The sequence below is a fragment of the Chlamydotis macqueenii genome, chromosome 1, assembly GCF_036417535.1.
Source record: "Chlamydotis macqueenii isolate bChlMac1 chromosome 1, bChlMac1.mat, whole genome shotgun sequence".
In the NCBI taxonomy this organism is placed as follows: Eukaryota; Metazoa; Chordata; class Aves; order Otidiformes; family Otididae; genus Chlamydotis; species Chlamydotis macqueenii.
This window is the reverse complement of record NC_141556.1, coordinates 30,223,473-30,238,966: the sequence shown is the minus strand read 5'-3', so window position 1 is coordinate 30,238,966 and position 15,494 is coordinate 30,223,473. Positions and strand designations below refer to the sequence as shown.

General features: G+C 37.1%; 1 protein-coding gene across 1 annotated transcript in view; it reads right to left on the bottom strand.

Annotated features, from left to right (window-relative positions):
* IMMP2L (inner mitochondrial membrane peptidase subunit 2) overlaps positions 1 to 15,494 on the bottom strand; it is a 488,259-nt gene that overhangs the window by 91,867 nt on the left and 380,898 nt on the right. Inside the window, exon 5 of the mRNA XM_086747793.1 lies at positions 10,192 to 10,294. Coding sequence (XP_086603919.1) covers positions 10,192 to 10,294 — 103 coding nt within the window. The remainder of the gene's footprint in view (positions 1 to 10,191; positions 10,295 to 15,494) is intronic.

The following is a 15,494-nucleotide window of genomic DNA, read 5'->3' as shown; positions in this document are numbered from 1 at the left end:
CCTCTCAGCAAATGTAACATTCTGTGGGATTTACCTCTCAAGAATTATTCTTACTTGTCTCTCCTGCACCAAAAAGGAGAACAAATAACTTTAAAATTCTGCTATCAATCTGAATGTTCCTCTAGGAAACACCATGATTATGTTCATCAGAAAACTATTTCTACACTTTTATACTTTGATTTCTTAAAAAAAAAAAAGCATAAATAAATCTCTCTAATCTGTGATTTTTTTAATAAGAAAACATACAGTTTGGAATATGCTTTGATGGCTTTGACAATATTCAGGAGTACAATTATTGCCACAAAAAATAAGTTATGACTATTTAAAAAATTAAGATATTACTGAAATAGCTATCATCCTAATGAACCACTAAATCAGTGTTGTAGTTCAGCCCCAATCGGGACCAGACTACGCTGTCTCTCTCTCACTCCCCCCACCCTCCGAGAGAATAGGGGGAGATAATATAAGAAAAAACGGCTCGAGGTTTGAGATAAGGACAGGGAAAAATCCTTAAAGTTACCGTTATGGGAAAAACAGACTCAACTTGGGGAAAACTATTCATTTATTACTAAAACTAGCAGGAGAATGAGACAGGGAACAAGACAACCTCCCCCCCACCCCTCCCTCTTCCCGAGCTTAACATTATCTCTACTACCTTCCCCACCCGGAGCAGCACAGAGGGGAAGAGGGAATGGGGATCGCGGTCAGTTCATCACGCGTTGTTTTACGCCGCTGCGTCATCGTCGGGGGAAGAACTCCTCACATTCTTCCCCTGCTGCATCATGGGGTCCCTCTCATGGGCCACAGTCCTTTGTGAAACTGCTCTGGCATGGGTCATCTCTTCCATGGGGTGCAGTCCCTCCAGAACAGCTGCCCCAGTGGGCCCTCCACAGGCCACAGCCTCATTCAGGCATCCGCTTGCCCCAGTGTGGGGTCCTCTACAGGCTGCAGGTGAATCTCTGCCCCTCCGTGGACCTCCACGGGCTGCAGGGGGACAACCTGCTTCATCATGGTCTTCACCACAGGCTGCAGGGGGACAACCTGCTTCATCATGGTCTTCACCACAGGCTGCAGGGGAATCTTGGCCAGGAGCCGCATTACTCCTCCCCCTCCTTCTTCATGGAACTTGGTGTCTGCAGTCGTTCCTCTCACAAGAAAAATTCTTCACAACAGGCTGGCAGATGCCCTTCAGGATCTTTTTAGATCCCATTCACATCTCATCTCCTCTCCACTTCTTGCAGCCGGGCTGGGCGGTAGAAGGCCAGAGAGTGAGGCCTTAAATACGTTATCGCAGAGGCGTTATCACAGAACATTCTGCTACCAATTGGCTCAGCCTTGGCCAGCAGCGGGTCCGCCCTAGGCCCGGCCGAGTCCACTGAACAAAGGGAAGCGACTTCTAGCAATTTCCTACAGAAGCTACCACCTTAGGCCCCCCCCTCACTAAACATAACCAGAACAATCAGTGCAATGATTCAGTTTAAACTGAGGTGCTTTACTCAGTAAGTCAGTCTTGCAAAATAAGAGAAAGAAAGTGAGAAAAGAAGCAAAGTAAACAAAAAGGAGCAATATGAATCATGGAGTCCCTCAACTTCAGTAAGAAGTACTTGTAGATTTTAGACTATATATACACAGACATTTGCAAGATCAGGATCCTAGTGATTTAGCTCTAATTGAATATTTCTATTTGCTCCATAACACACCTCTAGATCTTGAAGTGCTGCTTCAGGAAAAAAAAAATAGTGTGTACTGTTAATATATTAATAAAACATTTGAGGAAAATCTTTCTTCTCTGCCCAGGCTGAACTTTAAACATGGCCGAGTTAGGAAGATTCATGCTACCTAGTATACTTTCCAGACTCTGCCTTTTAGAAGAGAGGGAATACAGAGAAAGGTTTGCAAAAAATACTTGCACAATCTGAAATGAAATTTGATGCAATTTGTAATCCTCTGACAGTATGCAACAATAGAAAAGTAGTACTACAGTAGATAAACTTACCATTTTTTTCACTCTTGATATATGTGGCTCCATCAGTGTTAACACATAGGACAGTAAACTGATAAAATTTTGCTGTCCTGTGTCCTAAAAAGGACAGTTTACTGTCAAAATAAAAACTGCTTTCATGGATGTACAGAAACATACAGGTAGAAAGGGACATCTGGAGGTCATCCAGTCCAACCTCCTACTCAGAGCAAGGCCAACTCGGGTTGCTCAGTCAGAATTTTTTACTGTCTCCAAGAATGGAGCTCTTACAAACTTCCTGAGTAATCAATGCATTACTTCCCCCATAATGAAAAAAAAACTTTAAAAATATCCTAATATCTATTCAGAATTTCCCGTGTTGTGACTTGTGCCTATTGTCTCTTGTCTGCCCCTGCCTTCCCTGTACACTGTACTGTAGCTGAGGACAGCCATGAGCTTTCCTCACAGCCTTCTCTGCTGAAGGCTGAACCAGCCCTGTTCTCGAAGCATCTCCTTTACATTGTGTGTTACAGGTCCATCAAGGGGACCTTTCATGGATCTCATTTCCTTATATCCTTGCAATTCTTGTGCAGAAAATCCACAAGCACAGTACTCCTGACCACACACCCATGAAGTAGACAGAAAAAATAACTTCCCTCAAATAACTTACAAAAGTATTGGTGTTTCTATTAATATTACTCATCACAAGTGATGAGTGTGTCTCCGGCACAGTCGGGTTGGTAAGACTCTCGTAAAGGGAAAACAATACGCTAGTAACTGCTTATGCTAGGAACTGTAACTGCTTATGCTAGTAACTGCTTATGCTAGGCTATAACAGAGCAATAAATGCCATTGTCTTTTTAAGACATCATATGTTGGGTGAATTTTGTGCATAGGAATCCTATGAATCGGTTACATCATCCCTGGAAGTGTTCAAGGCCAGGTTGGATGGAGCTTTGAGTGACCTGGTCTAGTGGAAGGTGTCCCTGTGCATGGCAGGGGACTTGAAACTAGATCATCTTTAAGATTCCTTTCAACCCAAACCATTCTATGATTTTACAAGTCAATGTTTCTATGATTCTATGTAAACAAAGTGCTACAGTAAAATAGTCTTATCTTAAGATTGTGAGACTTAATGACATGAGTACTTATTACATCAAAGCATTTAAATTATAAAAAATGGAATCAGCTAGATAATAATTTTCTATAATTCTGCAAACTAAAATTTAGAACTTTATTTTTGTAATCATTGACAGCTTTGACAATGTTCCATGTCCAAGGAAGTTAAAACAGAAAGTAACAAAAATATTAAATGGATTTTTAAATGGTGTCCTGGCAAATTGTAATATGAATGCCAGCATGAATCAAAATTCCCTATACAGTTAAACCATAAAAAAGCCAGGAAAAATTTCTTTGTGTCTCATTTCCATTAAAATAACTAATTTATGCGATCCTTTATAGAGAATATAATGCAATCCTATATAGAGAATAAAATGCTGAAGAATGGCTATCAAATATAAGAGTATTTCAGGTTGTAACTTGAGAGAAATAGAATTGTAAGGAAACTGATGAATAGGTATACAGGGTTCAGCAAATGATTATATTTGAATGCAGAGCTGTTTGAATTAGTTATTTACAAATGATAGTATGAATTTGACAGCTCTCTGATCTCTTCTAATATTTCATTAAATCAATCTAACTTTTTTTCAACTTTTTTTTTTTCCTGGTTTATTTCAGTGTAAGTGATGTTGAAATAGGTCTAGGCTGTTCAGCCTACCATTCTTTCCAATGTGGTTGGAAAATCCGTTAAAGGTATACGCATCACATATTTGGATTAATAATTCATTGTGCTTGAGTTTATTACATAAATCCTGTTCCATAAGGAGGATGACTGAAGCTTTATTACTGCTAAATAACAATATTACTTCCAAGTACAGTCATAGAGAAAATTAGCTAGAATGCATACAGTGTTTAAGATTTGACATAACTAAGACAAAAAACCCAAACTTTCTGCTACTTTACAAGTCTTCATGAGCATTCCATTGCTAAGAAATAGAGTAGACTTAACTGAGACTTTTTAGTCACATGATGATAGCCAGGCTGCTTGAAAGATTATTTTTTATGCATTGGTTCACACTACAGTCAGATTAAACATCTTACTTTCCAAGAGAATTAGGACAGCCATAAAGGACTTTTTATTCCTATACTGCGAATTCAGTTAGTCATGATAATTTAATGGACAGTGAGACCACAAAATCTTATTATCAAGGCTCCCCTTTAGCAGCTCCTGGAGTGAATTGTCATTCTCAGTAGACAAGCCACCATCCCAGTTTGCATCTCACATATAATATTCTCTCAAACGAGACAAGCATATTTACCCTTCGATGTTTATTTTTCATCAGTCATAACACATAATGTCCTATTTGTTTTATTCATCATAGACTTTTACAAGTTCAAGCTGTGCACGCTATTTACTACTAGTAACTTCATGCTCCATATGCAAAGTCTTTTTTCTGATTGTAAACAATTTTACCTATTTCATTTTTGCCAGTGGCCAGGGAGAAATATTATGGAATGTAATTGATTCTGTATTTGCATTACACATCCTATTTAAATACAGCTTCACTTCTTCTTTAATACCCAAGAGAAAAAGTAGAAATATCACCAACCCCATCAGAGTCATCTGCTTTCCAAGGCTACATTTATACAGCAAAGTGAAGATGCAAGTACTGCTCACAGTGGTAGCAAAAAGAAAGCAGAAAAAGCTGCAACACCAGCAAGAAAACTGATGCCTCCAAGTAGGTCATTCCCAGGCTTCACTGACTACTTTGCCATTGCTGTTATCCTCACCCACATTAACTTTATGAGTGTAAGCACAGATAGGTGTTTTCTTGCTAAAAAATCACACTTTTGTTTCGCAATGCTTGACCATCTCCTCTTGACTTGGTCTAATCTAAAAAAAAAAATATGGTTTGAGACTCTGCTATTGAAACTATTTGTCCTAAGCCTCTTCAAATGGCTGGCTGGAGTACGGGGACACAAACACGGTCACCAGATATTTCAAGACCTGGCAGAGTTCTCTGTGGGAAGAGTGTGCCCTGCCTGCGTACCTCACTGTGCAATTTTAACACGCTGTTGTTCAGCGCATTGCTGTGAGCTGTTAAACTCTTCCTACCTTTTGCCTTATAGGCTGTTCCATTTCATGAGGATACATGATTCTTGTACTAGTTTACGGCTCACAAATGAAAGCTTCAGCACATGGCAAGATCATCACCAAGATGATGTGCACTTGTAGAATGTGTGGCATTTTTTGTTTGCTATTATATAAGTCATCTAGAACTATAGAAAGATATCTGCTTTTTCCTTCAACTGCCATCTGAACCTCTCTTAGAAGAAGACAGAGCATATGAAGTGGGGCTATTCTCACACGCTGCAGACCTCTTGGTTCAAGTATTTCCTTTACCAACAGTCACACATTGCACTTCACTAGAAGTGTCTTATTTCAGTCCACCTTACTGGCTAATGAACTTTTCATATTTTGTGGTTTTGACTACTTGTATTCACTAACAGCAGTTACAGAGAGAACTATTGGATCAGTTTAAGAAAATAATTATAATAGGCCACACTCCACTACTGTTGTTAATTGAATTTCCCCATTGAGGGTTAACAGTTAAAACATTTCCGTCTTATATCTGAAAGAGATGATGATAGCCTTTGAAAAGCAAATTAAAATAACTAACAAACTCAGCATATTCACTTATTGTGAATGTCATTCTACTCTATAGAGTTTTCTAGTTACAGTCTACAGGTTTGGGCTGCTGAAAGAAAAAAACAGTAACAAACAAGAATGTTTTTCAGGTAGTTTATTGCATGAACTTACAGTACGGAATTGCTTATATGGACAATCATAAATATGGCCTCTACAGTAATGCTGACTAAAAGCAATTTACTCATTTGAAGCTTATAAATGTAAAACTTCTGTAAACAAAAAGCCGGGCTCAGGTCCAATGGGATTTATTTTTGAGAGTAAACACTTTAAAAGATAGATGAAAGAGGACTAGGATAGGGACCTGGTTGAGCCAAAAAGATGTTTTATGCCAAGGTACTTAACCTACGTGTGTCTCAGATTTTCCAGGAAGATAAGGAGGATAATAATCTTTTTGCCCTTACACTGGATTGTGAAGCTTAACTCATAGAGTCTTATCTAAACCCATTGAAGTCAATAGAAATCTCTCACTGACTTTAACAAGTTTTTGTTCAGGTCCTTTACAAGGCAGCTGAAAGACTGCCATTGACTTCAAGACCTAATTTTATAAAACTCTTTCATATTCTTTTCTTGGAGGCATTTGGAAACATAGAAATGTAGTAAGAAGAGTATTATATTTACCAAATAAATCCATAAATCCTCATAAGATAAAATGGAACTTTTTTTTTTTAACTCTGAGAGTGCTATTGAGTGCATATGTGTATATCCAGAATATATATATATATCTCAGTTATTCTATGCACTTATAAATAACTGTTTCTCAGATATTCTTACATGTTGTTTGCATAATAATTTCTGCACTGCTGGATGCCAACTCTACACATCTGATCTGGATGAAGTACAGCTTATAACGACTTTTCCCTCGATAGCCGGAGTGTCAGAACCAGAATATTAGTTGTCACTTTGTTTTCACACTGGTATTATCCTTCCTGTGTAAACAAAGATAATAACTAATCTCACACGAAATAGCATGAAGTCAACCCTTTAAAGTCCTTAGGAAATGTGAAGCAGTAGAGGAGTTTTATACTGGGTCAATTCTTTATAATATGTCTCCTGCACTTCTCATCTAAGAAAGAAGCAGCATTGCAAGGAACAGTAATGTTCTGTTTCCTATGCTGTCAAACTACAACCTCATAGCAAAAAGGCCTCCTAAACCAGAAAAATTACCAGAAGTTAAAACAAAAGGGAGAAACTTTAAAAAGTGGTATAATAAATATATAAGCTATTAATTATTACATTCCTGTAGAACGTTAATTAATGAATGGTAAGCTAATATTATAAAAGCTTGACTTCATTCTGTAAGAATTTGAAAGCAGTAACAGCTAAGTGAGTAGAAATCTCTATTCTAGTCCAGGTAATTCAAATAAATTTCCAGCTTTATGTAATTTTTTATCGCCTTAAATAATAGTAAAAAGGTGCAAGTTCTCTGAATATTTATTGGCTTCTATTAAAACCAGCTATTTTCAGCATTATGAATGACTGACATGACATATTTCCAAATCTGAAACATAGCAGTATCAAAGCAATAGTATTATATAACACCTGCCACTCCATATTGCACAAGATTTGGTTTTTATTTTAAAGGCAACATACAATAATCATACACTACTTAATTTAGTCCATTACTCTGCAACGATAATTAATTTTAAATTTTGATCATATAGAGAGTTAACAACATTTCTAATTCAGCACTACCCACAGGTGTTCTGTTATTTTTGTAACATCAGTTAAGGTATTAATTTTATTCAAAGACAAGACAAAACAGAAAGGAAATATTAAACCCTTACAAATTTTAGTTAAAACATTTCCATTTTATTTACACACTTCAGGAAAATGTCTCTCTATGCCTTAACATTCCAATTTTAGTCCTATAAAAACCATGCAACAATAAAAGGTAATATAATATATTTTATAATAGTCTTATGAACTAAGTAAAGATAATTTAATCTGCAAGGTTTTACATTTTAGAAATTCATATCTCTCTAAAGGTGCATCTAATTTAGAACTTGATTGGTATCAGGGTTTTTTGTTTATCAACCTAACCCATTAGGCCATTACACATATTGTTATTCTCCAAGAGAAAAAAATGATTCTAACATCTGTTCTCAATCTACTTTTCATAAATTCTGTTTATGTCCCTTGTAACTCATTAAGCTCATCTACAAAACATTACTGAGTCTGACTGTCTACACTATATATGCCTTTCTACTATAAGATTGTATGAAAATTGAAAAAATGGTAGCCCAAAACATAATCCACTTTAAAAACCACACTATTTAAAAAAAACTTTTGATCCAAGGAAATATATCTGGGTTTGCAAGTCAGAATTGTGATACATGAAACATTTAACTTAATCTCCTAAGTAACTTATATTCTAAAAAAACTAGAAAAATGGGTTAATGTCTGACCGTTGTGCAATCTCTTCTTATGACTGCTCTAGTCTTATGAGAGAAAAAGTGTTTAAATTAAGAAGAGTATAGCTTCTGAATGGTTTGAAGAGAGTGATTTTAATATTTTAATTCACTTGTGCAAGTGATCTCAAGAGTACAGCAGACAGAGTGTAGAAATCACCCCAGTAACATGAAGTCTAACATGTATGTAGAATGGAAAGAACTTGGAGTCCAGTATGTCCCTCTAAATGCACTGTCCATTTTCTTCTGCAGATGAAAATTTTCAGTATTTTATTATTGTCAAGCTAATTTCCAGCCCTGTGATCTCTTCTGCCCCCTTTTGCCTGTATTTAACAATTGCTGCTCTAATTTAATTTCAGAGGCAAATACCTATTACCCTGACATATTAATCAACACAATACAAAGGTCATTCTTCCTGCAGAAGCTAAAGGATTCACTGTCAAAATCTGTCTTACTAGCTCTCAAAAGGTGCTACTTCTGTAGGAAAAGTGTCATACTCTCTGATGTTAGCTAGTAGCTGATGACTAATGTGAGGTCAAAGCCAACCGAGGGCGATCATCTCATATTTGTAAACATCAGCGAATTGAGTAAAACCTTAGGGTATTTAGATTTACCCCAACATGCTATCTTGTATGCAAGCTGCACGGTGTCTACCTCGACGATTTTACTTTGTATTAACTTCTGTGTGAGCTGCTGTAAATCTGAAACCAATGCCCAACTGCTAAAGTTTCCTTATGCTCTGAGTCTACCCTAGCAATATATTTGTAAGTGAAAAGAAGATTAGCGGCTTTATGACTAAGATTTATCTTAGGAACAGGGAGTGAGACAGAAAAGGAAAAGCCTACTAGTGGAGGAAAGACATACCTGCACAGGATAGACTGAATTATATCCTGCTGGAAAGAATCTCTAAAAGTAGATGTTAGGAATCTTAGAAGATAGTAGCAGGAAAATAATAATGAAAAATAGCAAGAAATACAAGCACAAAAATAGTGAGACAAAGCAAAAGAGAGACAATGGCATCACATACTCCAAACTAGACAGTAGGTCTTTTTTGTCTTTTTTCCTGAGAATAAATTCTTTCAAATTAATAATTGGGCTAAACTTCCAGAAGCCCCACAAACTCATATGGTCCTTGCTGTAATTAATTCAAATATATTCAATGGGACAACTTCTGTATGAAACGGTTATGAAATGCACAAGGGTGGAAAAATCTAGCCTGAAAAACTTCCTTGTGACAACCAGTGAGTTTCTTATAATATTAGAAAAGTATTCTTTCTTAAAGACACATGTCAAAGAACTGCATATGGAACAGGGCAAAAAGGATTTGTATTTCCACAGCAGGATGCACAGCTTATGCAACTATTTCCTTCAAGCCAGTTTAACTTAAAACAAGAACAGGAATCCACACAAAGTGTAACAAAACCAAAACCAAACCAAAACTGGAGTGCAGAGAAAGCGTTTACTGTCTTCCTGATGAACTGATGCATGCTTTTACCGGACAAGAAACAGATGTTTCAGGTTACATTTTGTCATTACCAAATATGAAAATAACTCTATGTAAAAAAAAAAAATTATATATTTATTTTTGTGAAAGTTTTGAAATATCCCCACTGTCGTCCACAGACCAATTTAAAAGTTAACACTTACTAAGCTCAGTTCCGGTTTCCTAATTCTTTATCCCAGCACTGACTCTAAAGCAAAACTGAGCTCCCAGGAGGGACCCATTTCAACTTATATCAGCTGGCAACATGTCCTCAGGGTTTGCCCTCTGGCTACTCCTCCAGTACATCCCTCGAAATTTAAAATCTCTACCAGTTGTCCTTCCATGTGGGAGAATTAAAAGGAGTCTTTATTCTTTTTATAATAGTTAAGAGCAAACTCAATTTCCGTTGACCAAGATAGTTTATAAAGTCTAATAGTTCTTCACAAAAATAATAAAATAATAAAAATACAACCACAATCAATTCATACTTGCTGTATTGCACAAATGACCCAGGAGATATGCACTGCTTTTCAGTTGTAAAGTGTAAATTATATACAGAGAACTGACTTACGGGGCCAAAAGCATTGCTGTCAAAGCTGTGTCCATGGTGATCACCTTCCACCCAAATATGCCCATGTGGAACTTTCACATACTTCTTTTTGTATCCAATGGTTCTAAAAAGAATTGCAAAAAATGGCTAATCAGTGAAAAAGAAAAATTTACAATGTTTCATTAGGAAAATACAGAGATTTATTGTTTTGGAATTTGACCTTGCATACCATCCAACACTTGCTTAAAAAAAAAACCTGCACTGAAGTCCTTCAGACTTCAAGAGTCCTACTCAAGTGAAAATACATAACAATTTTGTACGAGCTAGTTGCACTATCAGGATCTCTTTTCTATGTTGTTTTGGCAGAAATCACATCACAATAGGGAACAAGAGAATTTTAAATTAAATATAATTAAGGGACTCTGATTTCCATCTCTATAGTAACAATTCTTTCAAACATCAGATTTTATCTCAGGTAAATGCCAGTGAACACATGTTACAGTCACATAATGATATTGCATTAAGAACGCTTTTCTTCTAGGGTAATGTTAGGTACTCATCAAAAATAGTCTGACATATCTGAACTGGCCTCAGATTCAGAGCTTGGATTCCTGTAATGCTTCTGTCCTGGGGACAGGATGTCTTCAGTTGTAAAAAGCTAAACAGGATAAACTTAAAGAAAATCACTAAGAGAAGGCCAAGTGCTGTAAAAAAATTACATTGATGATTCAAGCTATTCTCCACAGAAATTAATACTGAAGCAGTGTCTCAGCATGCCCTGATATTACGAAAATTACAAACTACAGATGAGTTCTAAAGCTGAAGTGCAAAGTATGCAAAATTCCTGGATTTAGTTCCCAAGTAGCTGTCGTTTTCGCAATTCCAGTCTGCCTTCTATTATACACATTTGCTTTCTTTCAGATGGGATCTGTTATTCTGCGATCATTCATGCAGGGATATGATTTTATGCACACCAAATTATTACCATGATGAAGCATTTACAGATGGGACTAACATAGTGATACCTCTTATTTTGTTTTGGATAACTAAGTACGTCCATAGACAAAAACAGACTTTTGATCTAGCTCGTTGTCTCCAGCCGCTCGTCACTTTTCACCATCTGGAAGATATGCCCCCAAAGCAGGAGGCAAAGAAAATAAACTAAAAAAAATCAACTGAAGAGAGAAAACCACCTTCACCAGGAGATTCAGCTGCACTGTGCAACAGCACTGATCAGAGATGTTGACAAGTCAAAATGGGAAAACTGTTTTTGGTGAGGTTTGTTTGGCTTGGGGGCATGTGTGTGTGTGAGGAAGTTATATGGACAAGCTAATTAATAACCTGGAGACCATGAAATCTTAGATTAATAAGGAATCCTCAAAAGTGCATTTTATTAATTTTATTTGACTCTATTAGACAGAAAAAAAAATATTTATTTTGCAAGTCACAAAATCCAACCAGTGATTTTTCAAATAGCTTCAGTGGCAACTGAAAGGATGAGAGTGCCAGAACTACATTCTAATGGAAGTTCTACTTGTGTTTTCATTGTAACTGAAAAAAACTATAGCCTATTTGCAGAAAAAAAAAAGACTCTGATTTTCATAATTCTTTAGAAATGTTCCATATTACACAGTATTCAAGACTGAGTTTCTAAACCATTTAAAACAAAAATGCAAAAGTATTCTGCATTGGTAAATATTTTTTCTTAAATATTATTTCTTAAACACAGAGAGTAGTTCTGCAATAATTTAATTATGCTAAAAGAGCAATTTATTACTATGTAATTTCTTCCTCTTTTATTTTTTTAAAAGAAATATGGCATACAGGCTGGACAATAACATTATTTATGTTTTGAGTTTCCATAATGCTTTTTCTCACTGATAATTTCTTTTATAAAGTATTATATGAGAGACTATATTTTACTAGAAACATGTTTTAAGATACAAGTTCAGAGAAGCCGTCCATTAATTCTGTTCTGTGTGATTAGACACTCTGAATATTATTAAATTAATATCTTCAATCACAGTGATAAGAGCAAACAATAGCTCAAAAAATACTTAATTTTCTCTTCTATTGATCTTCCTGAATATAGAAGAGTAGACTGTGATAAAGTTTTGTACCTTTACAGACTTCATGCACAGCATTGAATCTCACCCAGAAGGGTGAAAGGATGTGAAAGTTAATTCTGCTGACATGTTTACGTCATAAGTGTCAGGAAATATGGCAAATGTCAGTCAGTGACTTCATCTCAGACCAGACACAATCTCCTACCCTTAATAATCTCCTCCTTTATTATGATTAAGAAACCACTAACAGGAAGGAGAAAAAAAAAAGAAAAGAAAAAAGCTTTTGCAATAAGTACTTGGAAACATAAATGGAAAGATTTTGGCCTTCATGGGTAAGTTCTGCACATGTTTGCAGAGACCCTGTGAAAATGTAAAAGTTTAACACAGGTATATAGTGTGTTCATTAAGGCCTAAAGCAAAAAGAAAAACATTAGAGTGCAGTAATTATAATTGGTTCTTCTTATTATTTCTACAACATGGGAAAATACGTATTTCCTTTCCTTTTGAAACAACCATCATAAACCAGAAAAATTTGCTACAATGTCATAGTTTAGCCACAATCAGGACCAGACTACGCAGTCTCTTTCTCACTCCCCCCACCCTCCAAGAGAATAGAGAAATAATGTAAGAAAAAAGGCTCGATGTTTGAGATAAGGACAGGGAGAAAATCCTTAAAGGTACCGTTACGGGCAAAACAGACTCAACTTGGGGAAAAATAGTCATTTATTACTAAAATCAAAGTAGGATAATGAGACAGAGAACAAGATAACCTCCCCCAACCCCTCCCTCTTCCCGGGCTTAACATTATCTCTACCTCCTTCCACTCCCTGAGCGGCACAGGGGGGAAGAGGGAATGGGGGTTATGGTCAGTCCATCACACGTCGTTTTACACCACTGCCACTGCTTCATCATCGGGGGATGATGAAGCAGCATTCCTCGCACTCCTCCCCTGCTCCAGCGTGGGGCCCCTCCCACGGGCCACACTCCTTCGTGAAACTGCTCGGGCATGGGTCATCTCTTCCACGGGGGTGCAGTCTCTCCAGAACAGCTGTCCCAGCGGGCCCTCCATGGGCCACAGCCACCTTCAGGCATCTGCCTGCCCCGGTGTGAGGTCCTCCACGGGCTGCAGGTGGATCTCTGCTCCTCCGTGGACCTCCATGTGCTGCAGGGGGACAGCCTGCTCCACCATGGTCATCACCACAGGCTACAGGGGAATTCTGGCCAGGAGGGGCATTACTCCTCCCTCTCCTTCTTCACTGACATTGGCATCTGCAGCCACTCCTCTCACAAGAAATTCTTTACAACAGGCAGGCAGACGCCTCTCAGGTTCTCTTCCCATCTCTCCACTTCTTGCAGCGGGGCTGGGCAGAGTTGGACCCAGTCAGCCGCCCTGCAGGAGGCCAGAGGGTGAGGGCTGCAAGGCCAAAAGGCGCCTCCCCCTCTCTGCCCCTTCTCAGTGTCTTCACATCTTCTCTCCTTTTTTTTTTTTTCCTATTTTTCCCCTTCTTAAATTTATTATCACAGAGGCGTTATCACGGAACATTCTGCTACCAATTGGCTCAGCCTTGGCCAGCAGCGGGTCCGCCCTAGGCCCAGCCGAGTCCCCTGAGCAAAGGGGAGAGACTTCTAGCAGTTTTTTTACAGAAGTTGCCACCATAGCCTCACTAAATAAAACCAGAGCATACAATTATGCAAAAAAGTCTTTTACAGTGATTAAAGAAGAATTATGTACAAATTCGCATATTGAAAAAAGTAGATGCTTGTACACAAGAAGTTCTGACTTACAGGAAATAGAATTAAAATTGATGCTGTTAATAAATGTATTAAGGGAATAGGGGAGAGAAAAAGAAAAGGAACAGAAACAGAAGCAGTAGTTCTAATTACTTGCTTTAGTAGATCGGACTGATACTGCATGGATAAATCATTTTGTAAGCTCAGCAGATAAATCTAAAACCTTCTGCCATTTCATGTATGGGGTATATAAATCATCAGATTTTGCCTACATATAGGTCCAATAGGAGAAAAATCAAGGTATATTGCAAACAATAATTACCTGTATACCTGTGAAGAAAAGACAGGCAAGAAAAATCTATTTTTCTAATTCCTTCAAAATCTTAGTGTAAGATTCACACTGGGCAGTTATCTAGGGACTTCAACAATCCTTTTGGAAAAACTGTCCTGTGATAGCAGGTGAAATTTGAAAAGAAAGTTTTACTTGAGGTTTTTTTCTGCATGAATTAGTAACGAACTGCAGCAATAAGGTCATGTTACAGTAGATTGGATCATCCATTACTTAATATTGTTTTTAATTTTCAAGAAAATTTCATTGTTGAATTATTCCACAACAGATCAATAAACCATGCATGCAAGCAAACCAGGCTACAGAGTTCAGAAAGCCATATTCAGTTAATGAGAGTAGGTTATTTTAATTACTGTTGCAAATACTATGTGACTTCTTTTAAGGAAAAAAAACCAACAGCCAGATTTGTAGTTTTCTCTCCTATGAAGGGAACACAAATTGTTTCATAATGAAAATTAGTCACTTGGTAACACTGTCGCTCTCTTACATTAATCTTGCAAAATTAAACACTTCAATCTTTGGCCTAAATTGCAAGGAGATCACATGTGTGTGCTACATACGTAATACAGCTCTTGCTCTAAATGTACAAACTACCACTCATTTATCTCACCAAATAACCATTTTAGCTAGACATGCTGAAAGAAAACTAATACCCATCTTTTTGTGCAATCCTACAGGGCCAAAACCAAAACTTTAACCAACAAGGCCAAAATAAATCCTACAAGGCCGCTAACAAAAATTGTATGACAACATTCTAAGAAGAAGTGTTGACTCAACCCTTTTTCTTAAGGATAGCTTTGCAGACAACTGGCATCTGCTGTTCAGATTCAGTACCATGTAAATAAATAACAGTTATAAGCGTAGAGATCAATATTTCTGCGAAAAAAAATAATACAATATAAAGTGAAAAATGACTTTGGAATGCTTCTAGCACTCTTCAACAACAGCAGCAACAACAAAATCTAAAATCCTCAAGCCAAATAACAAGTAACAGCACAATTAGCTCATCAGGAATTTTACATCAAGTCCTCATGAGAGGCCTTTGCTGCAAAAGAAGTGCAGTCAATAATGTACTGTATATTTTGAAAGTAATGTAAAAACCTGTTTTTCTTTCTTATTTAAGTATTCTTAGTCTCATTCCTCTGACTTTGCCTGTAATCTTGACCTCTTTGTTAGCT